Here is a 23,735-nt window from a genome sequence, read left to right on the forward strand (position 1 = left end):
GCCACCGTCCATCAGAGGCTGGAGTGGAGGCTTGGCCCATGGTCACTCAGAGGCTGGAGTGGAAGCTTCTGTCTCGTTATCACAGGAGGGAGGATGTGGCCTGTGTGCTGCCTAATCTTGCCTAGAACTGGCTGCCTCTGCTATTCTTTTGCTTCTGCCTTAACCCCTGATTACCCTAATTCCCTGTTTTCCTGCCTCGGAGCCATGGGAAGTCGGGGACAGTCTCTAACATTGATTACAGCCCTAGTCGGTATAACACATCTTCAGGAGCTTCTTCACCCTGCATGGCTGCAAACTTTTCTCTTTTCTTTTTATGAACCTGAACCTGGGAGCGCAGGAATTCCGTACTCTTCACGAGAACTCTTTCCTCTTCAGTAGTTTCTTCCTCCCCACTTTGTGAACCAGGAAGACCTGGAAAATGGGAACTTCCTTCTCATTTTCACTTTCCTTCTTTTTACCAATTTCTCTGCCTCATTCACTGAGGAATTGGCCGCTAGCCCACACACCTCCTCTCCTGCCGACATTCTGAAATCTTTGTGAGTTCAGCATCCAGATACACAATCTCTTAAGTTATTTGTAGAGTCGGATCTCACTACGTTGCCCAGGCGGGTCTCAAACCCCTGGTCTCAAGAAATCCTCCTGCGTCAGCCTCCCAGAGTGCTGGGATTACAGGTGTGAGTTACCGTGTGTGTTCACGGTGTCTGACCCGGGTTCCTTTTCTGCCAGCTTAGAAGGGCAGCCCCGTGACTGAATGGGATTCTGAGGATGACTCTGCAGTTAGATCCTTGTTGCAGTGTATCCCACCTGAAACGCTACACATCTGAACCGGGACTGTTAACACCCGTGCCAATACAGTGTGGGGTGTCTGCTGATATTTCCGGCAAAAAAAAAAAAATCTGTTTTGTTTACTTACTGCATCAAAAGAAAGTCTGGGGTGAACAGTAGTTTTTTGTTTTTGGTTTTTTGTTTCTTTTTTAATCAGCTGTGAAAAAAAGTTGCAGATCTGCCAAAAAAAAAAGAAAGAAAAAAAAAGGGTGATTTTATAGAAAAGTGAGGGATTTGGTGTGGGTAACGTTGCTTCAAGTTGGTTTGGTACAAGAGCTTTCTAGCCATTCCTTATCTTTTTATATATATATATAAAAAGATATATATAAAATAAAATATATTATATATATTATATATATATTGTATATATACTTTATGTTCTAGGGTACATATGCACAACGTGCAGGTTTGTTACATGTGTGTACATGTGCCATGTTGGTGTGCTGCACCCATCAACTCGTCATTTACATTAGATATATCTCCTAATGCTATCCCTCCCCCGTCCCCCACCCCACGACAGGCCCTGGTGTGTGATGTTCCCCTTCCTGTGTCCAAGTGTTCTCAGTGCTCAGTTCCCACCTATGAGTGAGAACATGTGGTGTTTGGTTTTCTGTTCTTGTGATAGTTTGCTGAGAATGATGGTTTCCAGCTTCATCCATGTCCCTACAAAGGACATGAACTCATCCTTTTTTATGGCTGCATAGTATTCCATGGTGTATATGTGCCACATTTTCTTAATCCAGTCTGTCATTGATGGACATTTGGGTTGGTTCCAAGTCTTTGCTATTGTGAATAGTGCCGCAGTAAACATACGTGTGCGTGTGTCTTTATAGCAGCATGATTTATAATCCTTTGGGTATATACCCAGTAGTGGGATGGCTGGATCAAATGGTATTTCTTGTTCTAGATCCTTGAGGAATCGCCACACTGTCTTCCACAATGTTGAACTTGTTTACAGTCCCACCAACAGTGTAAAAGTGTTCCTGTTTCTCCACATCCTCTCCAGCACCTGTTATTGCCTGACCTTTTAATGATTGCCATTCTAACTGGTATGAGATGGTATTTCATTGTGGTTTTCATTTGCATTCCTTATCTGTTTAGAAGTGACTGATCCACCCACTGCCAGGATGGCTCATCAAACAATGGAACCATTTATCCTAAAGGTTAGAGAAGGTTTCCTCTGAAATTAAAATGAATGAGTCACTATTCAAATGGATTAGTGTTATCCAATTGATGGTGCGAACTTCCCAAATTATAATCTAATCTTGCCTAGCATTTAATTATCATTCCACATTAACTCCATGATCCACACAGTACAATTCACACCCACCGTTAAGGCTTTTTGTGCTTGAGAGCCCTAACTGAGGGGGCTGAGAACTAGGGAACCCGTACGACCCTCCGTGTATCTATAAACCACCCTCATACCGTCCTGAAATGAATGCAGAGAGGAGACCATGTGCCTTTCTCTGATTCCCATTGTTTTTATATAAGGGTAGGTTGGCTAATATCAAACCAGTGATTTAGTCTAGCTCAAGCCAAGCTTTCCCATGTCAATTCCAATATTCTTTTTAAAAAAGTGAAAAATTATCACTAATAGTCATTATGTATCAACAAAGACTGTCTCTTTTTTTTTCAGTATCTTGACATTCGCATGTGAAAGCTTTGCTGAAACTAGATCAAGTCACTGGTTTGATATTAATCCACCAGCTCTTAACATGTTATTTACTTGTTAGGATATTACTGTCTGTGGCATGAGGGGACCCAAAGTGGTTAAAACTTGCGGATCTATATTTTCTGAGGCCTCCAAATACCTCAGCAATATGACAGCTCAGTAAAACGGGAAATCCTGTGTTCTTTGCACAGTAGGCATGTTTAATACATTAATTTCCTATGGGTGGAGTTTTATTGGGAAATGTAATCAACGCTGATCACCTAAAATGGATTACATGACCCTAAACCAATCATGGGGCGGCGCAGGGAACCGGAAACGGGGCCTCGGTCCCTCCGCTTCTCCATAAATAGACGCAGTTCAGCTCCAGGCCAGTTGGAGAGCGCATCGCAGAGCCAGGAGGTTGGCGGCGGAAGCCGGGAAGGAGGTAAGTGTCCAGCGGGCAAGTCTGTGGTGTTTAGGAGCTGGCGTGCGCGGGGGTTGGTTTCAGAAAGTTTGGGTGTATTTTCTCATGCATTTGCTCGGAGACCTTGGGGAGGCAGCGGATCTCCTTTGCACCCCATGATTAACTCTGACTCGTTATGCAGTGCTTCTGTAAACTAGGAATAATGGTAACGTTCTCATCATGGTTAGGTTATATTTTATTTTATTGTATTGTATTTTAGAGACAGGGTCTCGCTAGAAGACCAGGTCTCGCTGGGCTCAAGCGATCTGCGGACCTCCGCCTCCCGAGTAGCTGGGACTACAGGCATATGCCACAACGACCGGATAAATTTTTAATTTTTTTTGCAGAGATGGGGTCTCGGTGGGGCCCAGACTGGTCCTGAACTCCTGGGCTCCACCATGCTCCCGTCTCGGTCTTCCAAAGTGTTGGAATTACAAGTGTGAGCCACCTTGCCTCCCACACACCCTTCTTAAAAAGCGTTGCTGGATTTTCCCTTTGCTCAGGGTAAAATCAAGCCATTGATGAAGGAGCAACAACCTCCTAGGCCAGTGAGAATCTGAGCTAAGTGTCCCTACCTGGGTGGCCCGTGTGGTATATACTCCCAGAACTGGATACTAACTCCTGTACCTGCCTTTATTTTTTCCTGTGTCTTGTTTCTTGCTTTAACGGCAAATGAACTGAGATCAAATACAAAGTGGTTTCTAGGAACATGAAACCACTTTTTTTTGAGAGACAGGATCTCACTATGTTGCCCAGGCTGTTATCAAACACGGGCTCAAGTGATCCTCCCGCCTCCCTGAGCAGCAGCAGGCGCCCTGTGGCAAAACCATTTTTAATTCCAGAATTTCGGGCTCCCTTTCCTCTCTCATATCTGTATGCTTTTTCAATGAAAATTAATTTGCTTCTAATTGAAAACTAGAAATTGTATATATTTATGGCATATAGCATAATGTGCTTTGTAGTATCATAAACATTGCAAAATGGCTAAATTAAGCTAATATTCATATGCCCTACCTCATGTACTAACCATTTTTGGTTTTGAGAATACTTTAAATCTACTTTTTTTCACGATGTTGGACAATTGCTCTGTTGAATTGATTTCTTCAACTGAAATTTGTACTCTTTGACCTGTATCTCTCCAGCCCCCACCCCAGCCCTGGCAACTGTTATACTCACTGCTACTATGAGTTCCACCGGGTTTTTAATTATTATTTATGGTATTTACTTCTTTTTAAAATTTTTTTATCATTTGAACTTTTATTTTAGATTCGGTAGGTACCTGTGCAGATTCGTTACATGAGTACATTGAGTGATGCTGTGGTTTGGGGTATGACTCAACCTGTCACCCAGGATGTGAGAACAGCAACCAAGAGGTAGTTTTTCAGCTTCCCTCCCCTCTGTCTCTCCAGTGTTTCACTGTTTTGGAGTCCACGTCCTGATTTCCTTTCCTCTGCGTGCGGGTCCAGGAGCAGGATTGCCAGATCATGCAGTTGTTGCACTTTTAATTTTCTGAGGCACTTCTATACTGTCTCCCACATCAGCTGCACTCATTTACATCCCAGCACAGGGCGCAGAGGATCCCTCTCCTCCGAATCCTCACCAACACTCGTTCCATGTGTCTTTTTGGGAACCGCCACTCTAGCAGGCGTGAGGGGAGCTTTGTGGTTTGGATTTGCATGTGCCTGATGATGAGTCATGATGAGCACCTTTTCCTAGACCTGCTGGCCATTCACATGTCTTCATCTGAGATGAAGCGTTCTCATAGCTGTTGAACTTGGACAATAATTGATGCCTGGAGAGTATCACTCAGTGGCTCCTGCCTGATAAAGCTAGGTTTAGGAATTAATTTTTTTAAACCTTATTCTTGTATGAACCCACTTTAAAATATCATAGAGCACTAGACTTTAAATCCGTGTTCTGGGATGAGACTAAGCATAGAGAAACCCTTAGAGAGAGAAGGTAGATTAGTGATTTCCAGGGGCTGGGGTGGGTAGGCAGGGGGTGATGACTCATAGAGACGGGGTTCCTTTTGGGATGATGAGATAATTCTGGAACTAGACGGTGGTGATGGTTGCACAGCATGGTGCGTGTCTTAGTGCCATGAAATTGTGCACTTGAAGAGGGTAAAAATGAAATGTATGAATGTGCATTTTACCAAAATAACAAAATATCTGTGGGAGCTTAATCCTCGTCGGATTCTTTAGTGCTGTCCTTTCCCTGGAACAAGTAAATGTTCTGGGGGGAACAAGGATATGTGTTGGGGGAAAATATTACGTTCTAACTCTTTTTCTCTATCTTTTTGCATAACTATGACTAAGGGCTTTGCTTTGGATCTTGTCCTGATGTGAAAACATAAAGGGCTTACTTTATTGTTACATCAGATTTTAGGAGCTTCACTTAACTGTCCTATTTAATGTATAGTCAAGAACCATGTTGTTCCAATTGACAGGAAAACTGATTCAACCTCTGCACAGTGATTTCGTACAAATCAGAATCCAGGGGGCATTAAGATTTTAAACCACAATATGTAGTCAAGTATAGACACTGGAAGATTTCCACTGTGTTGAATTCGATGCTGCTGAAGAAGTGGCGTCCAGGATGAGGGATTTTGAAGGGAGGGGTGGATGGAGTAGAAACTTAAACTAATCGGGCTCATGCTTATTTCCCCCCAGACTTCTGAACGAACAGTGAATCTGTTACTGAGGAAAACCAGAGGAAGCCTGTGTAGATAGGTATCAATTAGATACCAGCTACTGGAAGAGCTTTCTCAGAGACTGATTAAAAAATTCTCCACTAGATATGGCTGCAAATTGCACATCCTCATGGCGTCAGAGAGAACCCTGCAACAGACCTGGGTTGGAGCTGCCACGGTCTATGGCATCCTCAGAAACTCAACTTGGAAGTCACGATGTGGACCCTGAGATTTCTCACGTGAACTTCAGGATGTTCACCTGCCCAAAGGAGTCGGACCCCATCCAGGCTCTGAGGAAACTCACTGAGCTGTGCCGTCTGTGGCTGAGGCCCGACCTCCATACCAAAGAGCAGATCCTGGACATGCTGGTGATGGAGCAGTTCATGATCTCCATGCCCCAGGAGCTCCAGGTCTTAGTCATGATGAACGGCGTGCAGAGCTGCAAAGACCTGGAGGATCTGCTGCGAAATCACAGAAGACCCAAGAAATGGGTGAGTGGGACCCTCCTGATTGGCTCAGGGAAGGGGAGCTGGGATGGGGGCTGCAGGGTGCACCTGGACTGGAGAGGACCCGAGGGGCTGCTCTAGGTCAGGGCTTCCAGGTGGAGGAGAGTTTGCCCATCGGGGACACATGGCAGTGTCTGGGGACAGTTTTTGGTTGTCACAAGGGGGAGGACAGGAGATGCTACTAAGCTTTCTCCAAAGCTCAGGACAACCCCCCATGACAAATAATCATCCAGATTCAAATATCAGCTGTGCTGAGATGGCCAATTCCTGGTCTAGGAGATGGACAGGCGGAGGGGGTACAGGGACCCACACACTGTGTGAGGCCAACATGAAAGAAAGACGTTGGTAAAATATCTCACCTGATGGAATGTAGGGAAGCAGGCATTTGGGTGAACTGAAGGGGGGCCCAGAAGTCCCATCCTGAGGCAGGAAAGTGGTTGGTATCAGAGATCCAGGGATCTGCCTCCAGGTCCCCACAGAGCCCCTAAGTTCCAACACAAGGTGAGCTGCCATTGGCCAGTTGAGTTGGATTCACCCAGGATATTTCTTCTTCTCTTCTCTTTGGTTTAGAGACTCTTTCATCTAAAGGACCCATATTTGTGTACTTATCTAGAATATTCCAGGTGCAGGCAGGTGCTGGAGTCCAGAGAGGAAAAAATTCAGACAAGATTGCTGTGTCCACAGAGCTGACTGCATCGGGAAGGCAGATTTGAACATTAATTACTTAATTAATTAAGTAAAGTTTGAGCATTATGGCAGGACCCAGGGAATATAAGAGCTACTTTCAGGTTCTCATAGTGAGTCTGATTGTCTTTTTTCTCTCTACAGTCTGTAGTCACCTTCCACGGAAAGGAATATATTGTACAGGACTCAGATGTTGAGATGGCTGACGCCCCCGCCAGCGTCAGGGATGATCCGAGAGACGTGTCCAGCCAGCGGGCCTCCTCTGTGAACCAGATGCGTCCGGGGGAAGGCCAGGCCCGCCGAGAGCTGCAGACCCTGCCTAGGGTCCCTGCACTGTTCAGGAGGCAGGTGAGTGTGTGAGGCCTTGGTGTCTGGGCAGAGGTGGGAGAAGGATCAGGAAGAAATTGTGTGTCCACTGGACTGATTGACAGATTTAGCACAAGAGAAAATTAGAACCATTCCCCATGGAGGTGATACATCCCCAGACATTCATTCCTGAACCATCACAGAGAGGGAAGCCTCATCTACTTTTCTGTCCACCATGAGAGCTTTTAGCATTTAGGGTGGGGGGTAAGAAATGGTCTCAGTGAAGTGCAGGAGGCAGTTCGCACAGATGAATGAAGTGAAGATCCCTTCCCCATAGCCAGTTACCTCAAAGACATTCCATGTAATAAATCAGCAAGGAAACCATTTGCTACAGATTGTCAATTTCTTAATTTGAGGAATGTGTCTCAGCTGGGGTGATGTTGCCTTTCCGGACACGTGGCCATGTCTGGGGACGTTCTTGTTTGGCATTCTCAGGGCTGGTGGGGTGTTAGTAGCATCTAGAGGGTGGAGGCGGGGTCTCTGCTCTGCACAGGAGCGCCCCCTCCAGGAGGGTGATGCAGCCCCAATGCCAGTGGTGCCACAGGTGAGGGGCCTCCACCTGGAGTCATGCTCCTTCCAGCCTCAGGGGCAGGGAGACGTTGGCACGGCGGGAAGAAATATGCTCAGAGAACCAAAGGGTGAAAACCACCGGGCACAGGAGCTGATTTAGAATATGGAGGGTGCAGATTAGGGACAGACTCAGACGTGAGGCGGTGATGTTTACTGGGGGTGATGGGGTGGTCCACAGGAAGTCTGGTGTATCCAATCAGGAGGGGACAGACATGTCTGTGCTTCCACCGGTGTAGACACGGAGTCATTGCCTTTGGTTTTTCATCTTCAGGGAGAGGACTATCTGCTACACAAGAGTATTGACATAAAAGGTGACCCAAAGTCTCCAGGACCCAAGCCGACCTTGGAGAAGGATCTGAAGGAAAACAGAGAAGAGAACCCAAGACTTACATCCCCAGAGCCTCAGCTTCCAAAGCGTCCCAGTGAGTATGAAGACTTGGATTCACAGGGGTTAGCCCCTCTCTTCTGGGGTGCAGGGCTGGGGGCCCAGCATTATATCCCCTGGGGGAGTTGGCACTGAGCTGCCAAAGCCTCCGCATCCTCCACTTGCCAGAGACCTACGGTCCAATGTCTTAGGCTTGAGGTTGAGGGGAAGTTGTCAGCCAGCATCAGTGTTTGGTTGCAATGAGTTTGGTGTATTGAAAATGTGCTTTATTAAGAGTTGTGTGTGGAATCTCTTCTTCCAGCAGGTGTGGTGAGAGCAAAGGAGGGGAAGGAACCCCCAAAAAGAGCCTCGGTGGAAAATGTGGATGCTGACACACCTTCTGCCTGCGTTGTGGAGAGAGAAGCTTCGACTCACAGCGGGAATAGAGGAGACGCTCCGAATCTCAGAGGTCCCAAAAGAAGCAAACGGGATGCCTCCTCCATTTCCCAAAAAGAACCTCAAGGAGAAGCCACACCTGTGGACAACAGAGAATCCCCGGGACAAGTTGGGATGAATTCAGTACATTCCCCAGGCCCTGCGAGCCCAGTCAGTCACCCCGATGGCCAAGAAGCCAAGGCACTGCCGCCCTTTGCATGTGACGTGTGCAATAAGAGGTTTACCTGTAATTCCAAGCTAGTCATCCACAAGAGATCACACACAGGAGAGAGACTCTTTCAATGTAATCTCTGTGGGAAGCGTTTCATGCAGCTCATTAGCCTCCAATTTCACCAGCGAACCCACACCGGCGAGAGGCCCTACACGTGTGACGTCTGCCAGAAGCAGTTCACCCAGAAGTCCTACCTGAAGTGTCACAAGAGAAGCCACACAGGGGAGAAGCCCTTCGAATGTAAAGACTGCAAGAAAGTTTTCACCTACAGGGGGAGCCTGAAGGAGCACCAGCGCACCCACTCCGGAGAGAAACCCTATAAATGTTCCAAGTGTCCAAGAGCCTTCGGTCGGCTGAAGTTGTTAAGACGCCACCAGAAAACACATCCAGAAGCCACTTCTCAGTGATTGCATAATCCGGTCTATGCCTTCTGCACCAAGAAGAAGTGAATGATGATTTTTCACTGATGTTACCAGATGACATTGGACACGTGCAAGGGCGCCTGGCACCCAGAGGGCGTGCCCTGGATATGAATTGCCATGATGTTTGAGTAAATATGTATCCTCCCCATTGAGCTTTGTTTTCTGTTTCATTATGTCCATTGTTTTCTTATAGGTTTATTTTGGTTTGTGTTGCTGTTCTTTCAATAAACGATCATCTTATTCGTTTTCAATATTGTATAACAAAAAACTGAGTTTCCTGATTGACATGGGGTTACCCACTGTTTTGTTGTAAAGTAAAATTGTCCAGGGAGGGTGGCCATATAAAATACATATGCCTGGTGAAATTTGAGTTTCAGATAAACAATTTTCTTTCGTATCAGCATGTTCTAAATTATTCATTATCTGAAACTCAGCTTGTATTGGGTATCCTGTAGCGTTTTCGTTTTCTTTCTTTTTTTTTTTTTTTTTTTTTTTTTTTTTTTTTGAGATGGCGTCTCCCTCTGTCACCCAGGCTGAGGTTCAGTGGCGCAATCACCGCTCACTGCAGCCACAACCTTCCAGGCTCAAGCAATCCTCCTGTCTAAGCCTCCCGAGCAGCTGAGACTACAGGAGCATGCCACCAACTTAGCTAATTTTAGCTAATTTTTGTGTTTTTTTGTAGAGATGGAGTTTTGCCATGTTGCCCGGGCTGGTCTTGAACTCATAAGTACAAGTGATCCATCTGCCTTGGCTTCTTTAAGTGCTGGCATTACAGGCATGAGCCACGGTACCCTGTATTGTTTTTATTAGACTTTAATATAATTATTACATTCAAATTTTTGGAAATAATTTTTTGTAGTGATGGGATTTCTTGTTGCCCAGGCTGGTGTGGTGTGAGCCAGCACACCTGGCTCTAGACTTTCTTTTTCAGAGCTGTTTTAGGTTCACAGGGAAACTCAGTGGACAGCACAGAGTTCCCCTAGACTCCCTCCCCACACAGCACAGCCTCTCCCCGCCCAGCATCCCCAGCAGAGCGGTGCACCTGTTCCATCAGTGAGCCTGCCCAGACACATCGCCAGCACCCGGAGTCCATGGTGTCCGTTAGGGCTCGCTCTGGGTGTTGTACATCCTGTGGGTTTGAACAAAGGCCTCATGAGGATCCACCACTGGAGTATCATGGGGGCTATTTTCACTGCCCTCCCCCCGAATCCTCTCTGCCTGTGTATCTCACTGCCCCAGATGGTGTATTTTGTGGCCTAAATTTGGCAATTTCTAAATTCCCAATGTGACTCTTGGATGACAGAAGCATTCGGAGTCTCTGGGGACTAGTTGGTCTTAGTGATATTCCCATTCCCTGAAGGCGTGGTTAATCCACAGGTGGGTGGGCCCCAAATTCAGAGCTTCTGATTGAGTAGACCGGGGATGGGGCCTGAGAGTGTGCATTAAAACATAGAATTAGTTTTAGAATAGCTTTCTAAAGTCCATAGAGCTCCCTCATGCCCCACACCATTTCCCCCATTGCTAACTGATTGATTAGTAGGGCACATTTGCCACAAGCGATGAACTGACTGCATACATTGCCGTGATCTAAGGCCCATACCTTATTGAGGCCTCCTTAGTGTTTCCACAATGCCCTCCTCTTCCTTCCTCCCCATCCAGGACACCACATTGCCTTGAGCATCACGTCTCCCTAGGATCCTCTTGGTGACAATTTCTCAGATTTTACTTGTTTGGGATCACCTGAGAATGTGCATTTTAGGTGGTGCTGATGCTGCTGGTCTTGGGAGGACATTTTATGGATGGCTGGTTGAGCTAACAGGCGGAGTCCTGCAACCTGCAGAGGTCTGGAAAGGTCCCTTCCCAAAGAGGCTGGATTCATTTATTAAAGGCCACTTTTGTAAGACTTTGGTTCTTGTCATTTTAATTTAAAGGAATTTAAACAAGAGATACATAGCAAAGAGATGCAGCATAGAGTAACTGATTGCAAAGGAAATAGGGTATTTTGAAAGTTAAGTGCAGAATAGACAGGACTTCCTGGGAGCAAGGATTCAGGGCTGGCTGCTCCTATGGATGAGACAGCAAAGACCTGCTGTCTTTATGGGAGTCTCGGATGACTACACCTAGTGGGGTGGGACGAGGTGTTACTAGTAAGCACGTTCTGGGTGGTCCTATGGGCGCACAGGTGCAGTAGCTGTGCACACGTCTCATTAGCATCTTTAGTCTCCACCCAGGGGTATGTTTTTTACTATCATAACAAGCAAAGTGTCAGTGTGTGGATGGGTAAGATCAAAGTGTGCAGGCTCTCAGAAATTCCTAACTGGAGATGGCTTTGCTTGAATGAACTCAATTCCAGTGTGAACGTTGAGGCTTATTTTGTTCACTGTACAGTCACCATGCGTGCAGCATCCTAAGGACGTGGTCATTTCCTTGACTGCCTATCCTGCCTCACCTAGGTCCCTTTCGGAGTAGCATTCTTTGAGGCAGGGGCCTAGAATCCACCATAAAATGTACATAGACTTCCCTTTCATTCAAGAAGTGGAGGTAGGCGTGGGTGGTGGTTCTCTCTTTTGGTGATTGGGTTCCACCTTCTTCACCAGATGTAGAAAATGTTTTGATGATACTACCTGCCCATTTAATTTCAATCATGGTGCTCTATGATCCATTAGTGACTGCTAATTTTTTTTTTTTTTTTTTTTTTAGACGGAGTCTCACTCTGTCACCCAGGCTGGAGTGCTGTGGCCGGATCTCAGCTCACTGCAAGCTCCGCCTCCCGGGTTCACGCCATTCTCCTGCCTCAGCCTCCCGGGTAGCTGGGACTACAGGCGCCGCCACCTCGCCTGGCTAGTTTTTTGTAGTTTTTAGTAGAGACGGGGTTTCACCGTGTTAGCCAGGATGGTCTCGATCTCCTGACCTCGTGATCCGCCCGTCTCGGCCTCCCAAAGTGCTGGGATTACAGGCTTGAGCCAACGCGCCTGGCCCTAATGTTTCTTTAGAGCTTCACTTTCTAATTTGGCTACATGTTGGAGTCACTTGAAGAGTTTTTAATGTTTTTTTCTAAAAAAAGCAATGCCTGGGGTCCAGCCCTAAGATAATGATCTGATTGGCTGAGGATGTGGCCCCTGTGTTGGGAGTTTATAAAACTCCCCAGGTGATCTAACATGTGGCTGAGTCTGGCAGGCCGATTTTCTAATTGCCTGGACACTCCAATTCCTGTCCTCTCATGGGGATGAGTGAGTTCATTTCCATGGCAGGATCATGCACCTCTATTCCCAGTCTAAAGACGGTAGACTCAGTCAGGCGCAGTGGCTCATGCCTGTTTTGTATTTTTGTACTAAAAATACAAAAACTAGCCAGGTGGGGTGGTGTGCACCTGTAGTCCCAGCTATGCAGGAGGCTGAGGAAGGAGAATCACTTGAACCCGGGAGGCGGAGGTTGCAGTGAGCCGAGATCACACCGCTGTACTCCAGCTTGGTAACAGAGCAAGACTCTGTCACAAAAAAAAAAAAAGGAAAAGAAGAAGGTAGACTGCACTGACCAACCGTGGATGGGTGTCTCTCCTGCCGTATCTGGCTGTGTGAACCACTCCAGGGACTGCCCCTCACAGGGACTGCCCCTCATGGCTAAGGGCGCACCTGACCTCGGGCTGCCTTCACACTGCTGCTCCTCAGCCGCCTATGTGCTCTGGTGGATGCTCCAAGCCAAGATACCCACTGCAACCCCAAAAAGCCATGTGCTAGAAATGACTTTGAGTTGAATTTAGAAGGTGCCTTTATGGCAGAGAAACAACAATGCAGCACCCGCCTAATCCTCCCAAGCTGGAGCTAAATCTGCACCAGCCAACCTGGTCCACCTGGTGGCTTTTCAGACTCCAACCTTGCTGATGGGACATCAGGTGGGGAGGGAGGCTGTGGCACAGCCATGGGAAGAAGGGGGAAGACAGCAGCTCCCACAGCATGATCCCTGGGATGGTGGAGGCTGGGTGGGTCAACATGGTTGGAGCTGATTCTAGCTTTCTGGCTTCCCAGAAAAAGGAGCTAGGAAGCTGAGCTCAAGCAAGTCTCCTGCCTCAGCCTCCCAAGTAGCTGGGACTACAGGTGTGTGCCACCACACCCAGCTAATTTTTAAATTATTTATAGAGTCGGGGGTCTCACTATGTTGCCCAGGTGGGTCTCCATCTCCTGGGCTTGAGCAATCCTCCTCCCTCAACCTCCCAGAGTGCTGGGATTACAGGTGTGAGTTACAGTGTGCGTTCACGGTGCCTGGCCCAGGTTCCTTTTCTGCCAGCTTAGAAGGGCAGCCCCGTGACTGAATGTAATTCTGAGGATGACTCCGCAGTTAGATCCTTGTTGCAGTGTATCCCACCTGAAACGCTGCACATCTGACCTGGGACTGTTAACACCCGTGCCAATACAGTGTGGGGTGCCAGGAAGTGTCTGCTGGTATTTGCGGGGGAAAAAAAAATCTATTTTGTTCACCTACTGTATCAAAGGGAAAGCTTGGGGAGAACAGTAGTATTTTTTTTTTAAATTAGGTGTGAAAACAAGTTACAGATCGTCCAAAAAAAAAAAAAAAAAAGACAGAGAAGACAGTAGGGCGATTTCTTAGAAAACCAGAGGGATTTGGGGTCTCGGCCTTCGGGCTCCATCCAGCGCCATCGGCCTGACGCTGCAGCCAAGGCAGGCATGGATGGGCTCCTTCTTCGCAGACAGCGTTGGACCGGTCCCGGGCTCTAGGCGCAGCCTCCGGCCCAGGCTGGAGGGTTCAGGGCGGAGGCCTGGGTGGGGGGGGGCCCGGCCCCTCACTGGCTCCCCTCCCGTCTGCAGCCGCAGGGCCGTAGGCAGCCACGGCGCTCAGCCGGAATGGCATGATCTCGAAGCCCCATTTCCACAAGGACTGCAGCGGCGCCTGGCCACGTGGTTCCAGCAGCCGGCCCGGAAGACCCGCAGGCGCCAGGCCCCGCAAGCCAAGGCGCGCAGCCCCGCCCCGCCCCGCCCGGATCCCGCGCAACGTGCGCTGCTACCACGCGAAGGTGCGCCCGGCCGCGGCTGCCGCCTGGAGGAGCTCAGGGGGGCCGCGGCATGCACAAGAAGCTGGCCCGGACCACCGGCGTTTCTGTGGATCGGAGGAGGCGGAGTCCCTGCAGGCCAACACGCAGCGGCTGAAGGAGACCCGCTCCAAACTCATCCGCTTCCCCGGGAAACCCTCGGCGCCCAAGGAGGGAGACAGTTCTGCTGAAGAACTGAAACAGGCCACTCAGCTGAGAGGACCGGTCACGCCCGTCCCGAATGCCTATAAGGAGAAAGCTCGAGTCATCACTGAGGAGAATTTTGAAGCCTTCGCTAGTCTCTGCATGGCCCGTGCCAACGCCCGGCTCTTCGGCATCCCGGCGAAAAGAGCCAAGGAAGCTGCAGAACAAGACGTTGAAAAGGAAAAATAAAGCCCTCCTGGGGACAATCAGCCAGCAGTTATGCTGGGTCTCCGCGTGATGTGTTTCCCGGGAGCAACTGGGCCTGTGATGGGGCTTCGTGGCTGTGACTTCCTGGCAGGGGGTTTGGGGTTTTCTTGAAAGACAGTCCAAGCCCTGGATTATGCCTTACTTTCGTGTTAAAGCACTGTTGGTCGGTTTTGTTTTGTTTTGTTTTTTTGTTTTTTTAAGAAAGAAAAAGAAAAGTAGAGGGATTTGCCCCGCACGGTGGCTCACGCCTGTAATCCTATCACTTTGGGAGGCCGAGGCGGGTGGATTGCCTGAGCTCAGGATGTTCAAGACCAGCCTGGGCAACACAGTGAAACCCTCCCTGTCTCTACTAAAATACACAAATTAGCCGGGCGTGGCGGCGCCTGTAGTCCCGGCTCCTCGGGAGGCTGAGGCAGGAGAATGGCATGAACCTGGGAGGTGGAGCTTGCAGTGACCCAAGGTCGCACCACTGCACTCCAGCCTGGGCGACAGAGCAAGACTCCGTCTCAAATAAATAAACTAATTAATTAATTAATTAATTAAAATAAACGTTGGAAGGATTCCGTGTGGGTGAGTATGCGTCAAGTTGGTTTGGCACAAGAGCTTTCTAGCCATTCCTTATCTGTTTAGAAGTGGCTGATCCACCCAGCGCCAGGACAGCTCATCAAACAATGGAACCATTTACCCTTATGGTGCACAACTGTAATAGCCAATCATCTCCAGGTGCCAAGTATGTCCTCTCATTTCATTCTCAATACAGTAACGCGCGGAGGGCGGGGACCGTTTCAAAGACAAAACGTGAACACCGTTTTTTCACACAACGATGTTTGCACAAAATGATTGAAATGACTTGGTTTTCACGATTATCCAAAGCTAAATAGAAACAAGCATAAATCTCAACTCAAGCCTGCCAAGTCCTATCCTGTAGGCACATGTGAAACGTGACAACTTGACCCGTTGTACTAGTAGGTGGAGCTACCGCTATTTGAGTCGTTGAATTGGTCTGACAGGTAGAGTTGGGTTGACATTGCCGACTCCTAAAATTAGAATCTAGACATTGCAGGTAGGTCACTCACAGCTCCAGCGAATGCCTCTGCCTTCATAGAGTAGCTTTCTGACTTCTGTTTAACATTTTCTCAGAAGATACCTTGAAAATAGCCCATAGAGCCGAATGCGGTAGCTCATGCCTATAATCTCAGCACTCTGAGAAGCTGAGGCAGGTGGGTAGCTTGGGCTCAAGAGTTCAAGACCAGCCTGGGCAACATGATGAAACCCCGTCTCTACAAAAACATACAAAAAAAGAAAAAGAAAAAAAAAAGGCCAGGCGCAGTGGCTCACGCCTGTAATCCCAGCACTTTGGGAGGCCAAGGCGGGCGGATCACAAGGTCAGTAGTTCGAGACCAGCCTGGCCAATATGGTGAACCCTGTTTCTACTAAAAATTCAAAAAGTAGCTGGGTATGGTGGCACGTGACTGTAATCCCAGCCACTCAGGAGGCTGAGGCAGGAGAATCGCTTGAACCCGGAAGGTAGAGGATGCAATGAGCTGAGATCGTGCCATTGCACTCCAGCCTGGGCAGCAGGGCAAGACTCCTGTCTCAAAAAAAAAGAAAAAAAAAATTCTACTATGTTAGCAATTTTCAGACACGCAATACATTGCTAATGGCTGCAGTCTCTATGTTGTACAATAGATTTTTTTTTTTTTTTGAGGCGGAGTCTCGCTCTGTCCCCCAGGCTGGAGTGCAGTGGCAGGATCTCAGCTCACTGCAAGCTCCGCCTCCCGGTTTTACGCCATTCTCCTGCCTCAGCCTCCCGAGTAGCTGGGACGACAGGCGCCCGCCACCTCGCCCGGCTAGTTTTTGTATTTTTAGTAGAGACGGGGTTTCACCATGTTAGCCAGGATGGTCTCAATCTCCTGACCTCGTGATCCGCCCATCTCGGTCTCCCAAAGTGCTGGGATTACAGGCTTGAGCCACCGCGTCCGGCCCTACAATAGATTTCTTAAACACTTTTCCTGCTAACTGAAATTTTGTATCCTTTGACCAACATCTCTGCTATTTCCCCTGTCTCCTGCCTCCCTCACCCTAGGTTACCAGAGGCTTGAGAATTCTAGGCTGAGGACCTGATTTAGAGATCCTCAGTTGGAGAAAGTTTTATGACACCACATACAGCCTGATGCCAGGAGCACCCACCTCAAGCTAGAGGTATGGGTCTTATGTATCCACATGGAAACAGACTCATACTCTAGGGTTAGCTGTCTATTGGACCAGAAACCTCTTAAAGGTAAGGACTGTACTCTGTACCTCTTTTTATCTTTTTTTTTTTTTTTTTTTTCTGAGACAGTCTCGCTCTGTCCCCCAGGCTGGAGTGCAACCTCTGCCTCCTGGCTTCAAGTGATTCTCCTGCCTTCAAGTGATTCTCCTGCCTCAGCCTCCTGAGTATCTGAGATTACATGTGTGTGTCACCACACCCAGCTAAGTTTTGTATTTTTAGTAGAGATAGGGGTTCACCATATTGGGCAGGCTGGTCTCGAACTCCTGACCTCATGATCCACCCACCTTGGCCTCCCAAAGTGCTGGGATTACAAGCGTGAGCCACCGCGCCCAGCCTACCCTCTTTTTATCTTAAACTCCCATTATGATTGGTAAGCTGAACTTCAATTAAGCAGATAATACGGAAAACTCAGATAACCTGGCCCCACTCTTCTTTTCCTGCCTCAGCATCAGTTCTTTATTCTGCAAGTTTCATGAGAACAGAGACTTTGTCCTACTAATTTTTTCATACTTTTTTCTTTTTTATCTTTCTCTTTATTCTGACATATTATGGCATTAAATACATTTCTTTTTTTTCTTCTTTTTTTTTTTTTTTTTGAGACGGAGTCTCACTCTGTCGCCCAGGCTAGAGTGCAATGACATGATCTTGGCTCACTGCAAGCTCCCTTCCCGGGTTCAATCAATTCTCCTGCCTCAGCCTCCCAAGTAGTTGGGATTACAGGCGTGAGCCACCGCGCCCGGCCGCACTGGGCTTTTTTGAGGTTGCAGTGGGTATCTTGTTTTCATTGTCAGTCAGGACAGCAGATAAATCAAGCTGTGCTGTCCACTGAGTTTCCCTGTGAACCTAAAACAGCTCTGAAAAAGAAAGTCTAGAGCCAGGCATGCTGGCTTACACCACACCAGCCTGGGCAACAAAAAATCCCATCACTACAAAAAAATTTCAAAAAATTTGAATATCATAATTATAATAAAGTCTAATAAAACCTATACAGGGCACAGCGGCTCATGCCTGTAATGCCAGCACTTAAGGAGGCTGAGGCAGGTGGATCACCTGTACTCAGAAGTTCAAGACCACCCTGGGCAACAAGGCAAATCTTCATCTCCACAAAAAACACGAAAATTAGCCGAAGTGGCAGTATGATCCTGCAGTCCCAGCTACTTGGGAGGCTTAGACGGGAGGATTGCTTGAGCCTGGAAGGTCACGGCTGCAGTGGGCAATGATCCTGCTACTGCAATCCAGCCTAGTTGACAGAGGGAGACCCCATCTCAAAAAAAAAAATAGAAAAAAAAAAAAAGAAAACTGTTTAGGATACCCAATAAAAGCTGAGTTTGATAAAAATAATGAATAATTTAGAACATGGTGATACTAAAAAAATGTTTTATCTGAAACCCACATTTCCCCAGGCATATTGTGTATTTAATCTGGACACCCTCCTTGGACAATTGTACTTTACAACAAAACAGTGGGTAACAGCATGTCAATCAGGAGACTCCGTTTTTTGTTACAAAATATTGAAAACTAGTAAGATGTTTGTTTATTGAAAGAACAGCAACACAAACCAAAATAAACCGATAACAATAGACATAATGACGCCGGGCGTGGTGGCTCAAGCCTGTAATCCCAGCACTTTGGGAGGCCGAGACGGGCGGATCATGAGGTCAGCAGATCGAGACCATCCTGGCTAACACGGTGAAACGCCATCTCTACTAAAAAATACAAAAAACTAGCCGGGCGAGGTGGCGGGCGCCTGTAGTCCCAGTTACACGGGAGGCTGAGGCAGGAGAATGGTGTAAATCCGGGAGGCGGAGCTCACAGTGAGCTGAGATCCGGCCACTGCACTCCAGCCTGGGCAACAGAGCGAGACTCCATCTCAAAAGGAAAAAAAAAAAAATAGACGTAATGAAACAAAAACCAAAATTCACTAGGGAGGAAAAAGATTTAAACAAACATCCTGGGAATTCCTGTCTAGGGCACCCCTGTGTGTGCCAGGCACCCTTCGTGTGTCAGATGTCATCTGATAATATCGGTGAGAAATCATCATTCACACTTTCTTGGTGCAGGAGACGCAGACCCGATGACGAAGTCACTGCGAAGTGGTTTCTGGGTGCGTTTTCTGGTGGCGTCTTAAGGTTGCAGGCCGACCGAAGGCTCTTGAACACTTGGGACATTTGTAAGGTTTCTCTCCGGAGTGGGTGCGCTGGTGCTCCTTCAGATTCGCCTTGTAGGTGAAAACTTTCTTGCAGTCTTTACATTCGAAGGGCTTCTCCCCTGTGTGGCTTCTCCTGTGACACTTCAGGTAGGACTTCTGGGTGAACTGCTTCTGGCAGACGTCACACGTGTAGGGCCTCTCGCCGGTGTGGGTTCGCTGGTGAAATTGCAGGCCTATGCGCTGCATGAAACGCTTCCCACAGAGATTACATTGAAAGAGTCTCTCTCCTGTGTGTGATCTCTTGTGGACGGCTAGCTTGCCGCGATACTTAAACCTCTTACTGCACACCTCACACGCAAAGGGCAGCAGTTCCTTAACTCCTTGGCCATCGGGGTGACTGACCAGGCCCGCAGGGCCTGGGGGATGAACTGGATTGATCTCAGCTTGTCCCGGGGATTCTCTGTTGCCCACAGGTGTGGCTTCTCCTTGAGGTTCTTCTTGGGAAATGGAGGTGGCGTCCGGTTTGCTTCTTTTGGGGCCTCTGAGATTCGGAGCGTCTCCTCTGTTCCCGCTGTGAGTCGAAGCTTCTCTCTCCACAACGCAGGCAGAAGGTGTGTCAGCATCCACATTTTCCACAGAGGCTATTTTTTGGGGTTCCTTCCCCTCCTTTGCACTCACCAGATCTGCTGGAAGAAGGGATTCCACACACAACAGTTGTTAAAGTGCATTTTCAATACACCAAACTCATTGCAACCAAACACTGACCTTGTCTGAGAACTTCCCCTCAAGCTGAAGCCTAAGACATTGGACTGTAGGTCTCTGGAGAGTGGGGGGTGGAGAGGCTTTGGCAGCTGAGTGCCAGCTCCCCAGACATGATAATGCTGGGCCCCCACTCCTGCACGCCAGAAGAGAGGGGCTATCTCCACACAGGTCTAAGTCTTCATACTCACTGGGACGGTTTGGAAGCTGAGGCTCTGGGGATGTAACTCCTGGGTTTTCCTCCCTGTCTTCCTCCAGGTCCTTCTCCAAGGTCGGCTTGGGGCTCAGAGCCTTTGGGTCACCTTTCATGACAATGGTCTCTGGCAGCAGGAAGTCCTCTTCCTGACAATGGAAAACCAAGGGCAATGACTCCGTGTCTGAACTGGGGGAAGTTTAGGCATCTCTGCCTTTTCCTGATCGAATGCACCGACATTCAAAACCACCACACCAATGACACAGGTGTGGTGGTTTTCACTGTTTGGTTCTCTGAGCATATTTCTTCCTGCCATGCCAATGTCTCCCTGCCCCTGAGGCTGGAAGGAGCATGACTCTAGGTGGAGACCCCTCACCCCTGGCACCATTGGCACTGGGGCTGCATCACCCTCCTGGAGGGGGCTCTCCTGTGCAGAGCAGAGACCCCGCCTCCACCCGCTAGATGCTAAACACCCCCATCACCTCCTACAATGACACACAAAAACATCTCCAGACATGGCCATGTGTCCTGAAAGGCAAAATCACCCCAGTTGAGAAACACTCCTCAAATTAAGAAATTGACAATCTGTAGAAAGTGGGTTCCTTGCTGAATTATTACATTAAACGTCTCTGAGGAAACTGGATGTGGAAGGGACCTTCAGTTCAGTCATCTGTGCCAACTGCCTCCCTCACTTCACTGAGACCATTTCTTACCCCCCACCCTCAATGCTAAAAGCTCTCACAGTGGAGGAAAAAGTAGATGAGGTTTTCCTCTCTGCGATGGTTCAGGAATGAATGTCTGGGGATGTACCGTGTCCATGGGGAATGGTTCTAATTTTGTCCTGTGCCAAATCTGTCAATCAGTCCTGCAGCCACAAGACTTCCTCCTGTTCCTTCTCCCACCTCTGCCCAGACACCAAGGCCTCACACACTCACCTGCCTCCTGAACAGTGCAGGGACCCTGGGCAGGGTCTGCAGCTCTCGGCGGGCCTGGCCTTCCCCCGGACGCGTCTTTTTCACAGAGGAGGCCCACTGGCTGGACACGTCTCTCGGATCATCCCTGGCACTGGCGGGGGCTTCAGCCATCTCAACATCTGAGTCCTGCATAAGATATTCCTTGCCGAGCAAGTTGACCACAGACTGTAGAGGGAAAAGAGACAATCAGACTCACTATGAGAACCTGAAAGTAGCTCTCATATTCCCTGGCTCCTGCCATAATGCTCACACTTGACTGTAATTAATGTTCAAATCTGCCTTCCCGATGCAGAGTCAGCTCTGTGGACACAGCAATCTGTCTGAATTTTTTCCTCTCTGGACTCCAGCACCTGCCTGCACCTGGAATTTTCTAGATAAGTACATAAACATGGGTCCTTTAGATGAAAGAGTCTAAACCAAAGAGAAGACAGGGAGAAATATTCTGGGTAAATCCCACTCAATTGGCTGATGGCGGCTCACCTTGTGTTGGAACTTAGGGGCTCATATGGGGACCTGGAGGCAGATCCCTGGATCTGTGATACCAACCACTTTCCCTGCCTCAGGATGGGACTTCTGGGCCCCCCTTCAGTTCACCCAAATGCCTCCTTCCCTACATTCCATCAGATGTAATATTTTACCAACATCTTTCTTTCATGTTGGCCTCACACAGTGTGTGGGTCCCTGTACCCCCTCTGCCTGTCCATCTCCTAGACCAGGAATTGGCCATCTCAGCACAGCTGATATTTGAATCTGGATGATTATTTGTCATGGGGGGTTGTCCTGAGCTTTGGAGAATGCTTAGCAGCATCTCCTGTCCTCCCCGTTGTGACAACCAAAAACTGTCCCCAGACACTGCCATGTGTCCCTGATGGGCAAACTCTCCTCCACTTGGAAGCCCTGACCTAGAGCAGCCCCTCGGGTCCTCTCCAGTCCAGGTGCACCCTGCAGCCCCCATCCCAGCTCCCCTTCCCTGAGCCAATCAGGAGGGTCCCACTCACCCATTTCTTGGGTCTTCTGTGATTTCGCAGCAGATCCTCCAGGTCTTTGCAGCTCTGCACGCCGTTCATCATGACTAAGACCTGGAGCTCCTGGGGCATGGAGATCATGAACTGCTCCATCACCAGCATGTCCAGGATCTGCTCTTTGGTGTGGAGGTCGGGCCTCAGCCACAGATGGCACAGCTCAGTGAGTTTCCTCAGAGCCTGGATGGGGTCCGACTCCTTCGGGCAGGTGAACATCCTGAAGTTCACGTGAGAAATCTCAGGGTCCACGTCGTGACTTCCAAGTTGAGTTGCTGGGGATGGCAGGGACTGTGGTGGCTCTGACTCAGGTCTGTTGCAGGGTTCTCCCAGACCCCATGAGGGTGTGCAATTTGCAGCCATATCTACAGGAGAATATTTCAATCAGCCTCTGGGAAAGCTCTTCCAGTAGCTGGTATCTAATTGTGACCTATCTACACAGACCACCCCTGGTTTTTCTCAGTAACAGATTGACTGTTCGTTCAGAAGTCTGCAGGGACAAAAAAGCATGAGCTCTATTAGTTGAAGTTTCTACTCTACCCACCCCTCCCTTCCAAATCCCTCATCCCAATCCCAGACCCCATTTCCTCTCTAGCATTGGACTCAGCACCATGGAAATGAATCCACTCTGTTCTTCTTCCAGTGTCTACACCTGACTACATGTTCTGGAGTAAAACCTGAATGCTCCCTGGATCTGATCTCTGGATCATTGTGCAAAGGCTGAATCGGTTTTCCTGCCCATCGAACAACATTGTTTTTGACTGTAAATCAAATAGGACAGTAATGTGAAGTGCCTAAAATCTGACGCAACAATCATGTCAATTATTTATGTTTTCTTATCAAGATAAGATCCAAGGCAAATCCTTAGTCATAATTATGCAATAAGACAAATGAAAATAGTTACGATGTAAGATTGTCCCCCAAAAAACCTTCTTAACCCCAGAATTATTCGTTCCAGAGAAGGGATAGCACTAAAGAATCCTATGAGGATCAAGCACCTACACAGATATTTTGTTATTTCGGTAAAATGCACATTCATAAATTTCCTCATATTTATCTTCTTCAGGTGCACAATTTCATGGCACTAAGACATGCACCATGCTGTGCAACCATCACCACCGTCTAGTTCCAGAATTATCTCATCACCCCAAAAGGAACCCCATCCCCATCAGTGATCACCCCCTGCCCACCCACCCCAGCCCCTGGAAATCACTAATCTACCTTCTCTCTCTAAGGGTTTCCCTATTCTTAGTCTCATCCCAGAACACGGATTTAAAGTCCTCCTTGATATTTTAAAGAAGTGGGTTCATATAATAATAAGGTTTTTCAAAGGTAATTGCTAAACCTAGCTTTATTAGGCAGGAACCACTGGGTGATACTCTCCAGGCATCAATTATTGTCCAAGTTCAACAGCTATGAGAACGCAGCCCTGCTGTCCTAGCCACAGGTGGGGGAAGCAACCTGAAGGTCTGCAGAGAGGAGAAAAAACTGCCAGGAGGGTCTCAGGAAAGGTCGCTGGTAGCCTGGAGGACAAATACCCCACACTTCCTGGAAGGAATCTGAGCAAGTGCAGAACAGAGAGACAGGGAGACAATCGGCAGAGCCGGGGGACAACTCAGAGGAGGAGGCAATATTTACACACCACACATCTCACAAGAGGCTCCTGTGCAAAACATTAGCAACTCAAACGACTCCAAAGCGAGA

General features: G+C 48.2%; 2 protein-coding genes and 1 pseudogene across 5 annotated transcripts; 2 read left to right on the forward strand and 1 right to left on the reverse strand.

The window, feature by feature from the left end:
• Positions 1–2,840: 2,840 nt before the first annotated feature.
• Positions 2,841–9,468, forward strand: LOC105504841 (zinc finger and SCAN domain-containing protein 5A). Of its 2 annotated transcripts, none has more exons than XM_011932430.1 (5): positions 2,841–2,921; positions 5,612–6,122; positions 6,966–7,169; positions 8,029–8,179; positions 8,444–9,468. In XM_011932430.1, exons 2-5 carry the CDS (start codon positions 5,739–5,741, stop codon positions 9,193–9,195), a joined length of 1,491 nt encoding a protein of 496 aa, XP_011787820.1. In that variant the 5' UTR covers positions 2,841–2,921; positions 5,612–5,738; the 3' UTR covers positions 9,196–9,468. The 2 variants fall into 2 exon arrangements, with proteins under 2 accessions (XP_011787820.1, XP_011787821.1); XM_011932431.1 differs by having other exon boundaries at positions 2,868–2,921; positions 5,737–6,122; positions 8,447–9,468.
• A 2,247-nt stretch (positions 9,469–11,715) lies between these two features.
• LOC105504922 lies at positions 11,716–14,647 on the forward strand (annotated as a pseudogene). Its single transcript, XR_001000672.1, has 3 exons — positions 11,716–11,751; positions 14,048–14,239; positions 14,298–14,647. The product of XR_001000672.1 is annotated as a 60S ribosomal protein L13 pseudogene (transcript).
• Positions 14,648–19,020: 4,373 nt separating this feature from the next.
• LOC105504844 (zinc finger and SCAN domain-containing protein 5C) lies at positions 19,021–22,394 on the reverse strand. 2 transcript variants are annotated; one of them, XM_011932435.1, is made up of 4 exons: positions 22,011–22,394; positions 20,974–21,177; positions 20,037–20,187; positions 19,021–19,769 (listed from the first exon to the last, which is right to left on the reverse strand). In XM_011932435.1, exons 1-4 carry the CDS (start codon positions 22,392–22,394, stop codon positions 19,021–19,023), a joined length of 1,488 nt encoding a protein of 495 aa, XP_011787825.1. The 2 variants fall into 2 exon arrangements, with proteins under 2 accessions (XP_011787825.1, XP_011787824.1); XM_011932434.1 differs by having other exon boundaries at positions 19,021–19,772.
• Between the last annotated feature and the right edge of the window lie 1,341 nt (positions 22,395–23,735).

This window comes from Colobus angolensis, unplaced genomic scaffold (genome assembly GCF_000951035.1).
Source record: "Colobus angolensis palliatus isolate OR3802 unplaced genomic scaffold, Cang.pa_1.0 Scaffold96, whole genome shotgun sequence".
NCBI classification, from domain to species: domain Eukaryota; kingdom Metazoa; phylum Chordata; class Mammalia; order Primates; family Cercopithecidae; genus Colobus; species Colobus angolensis.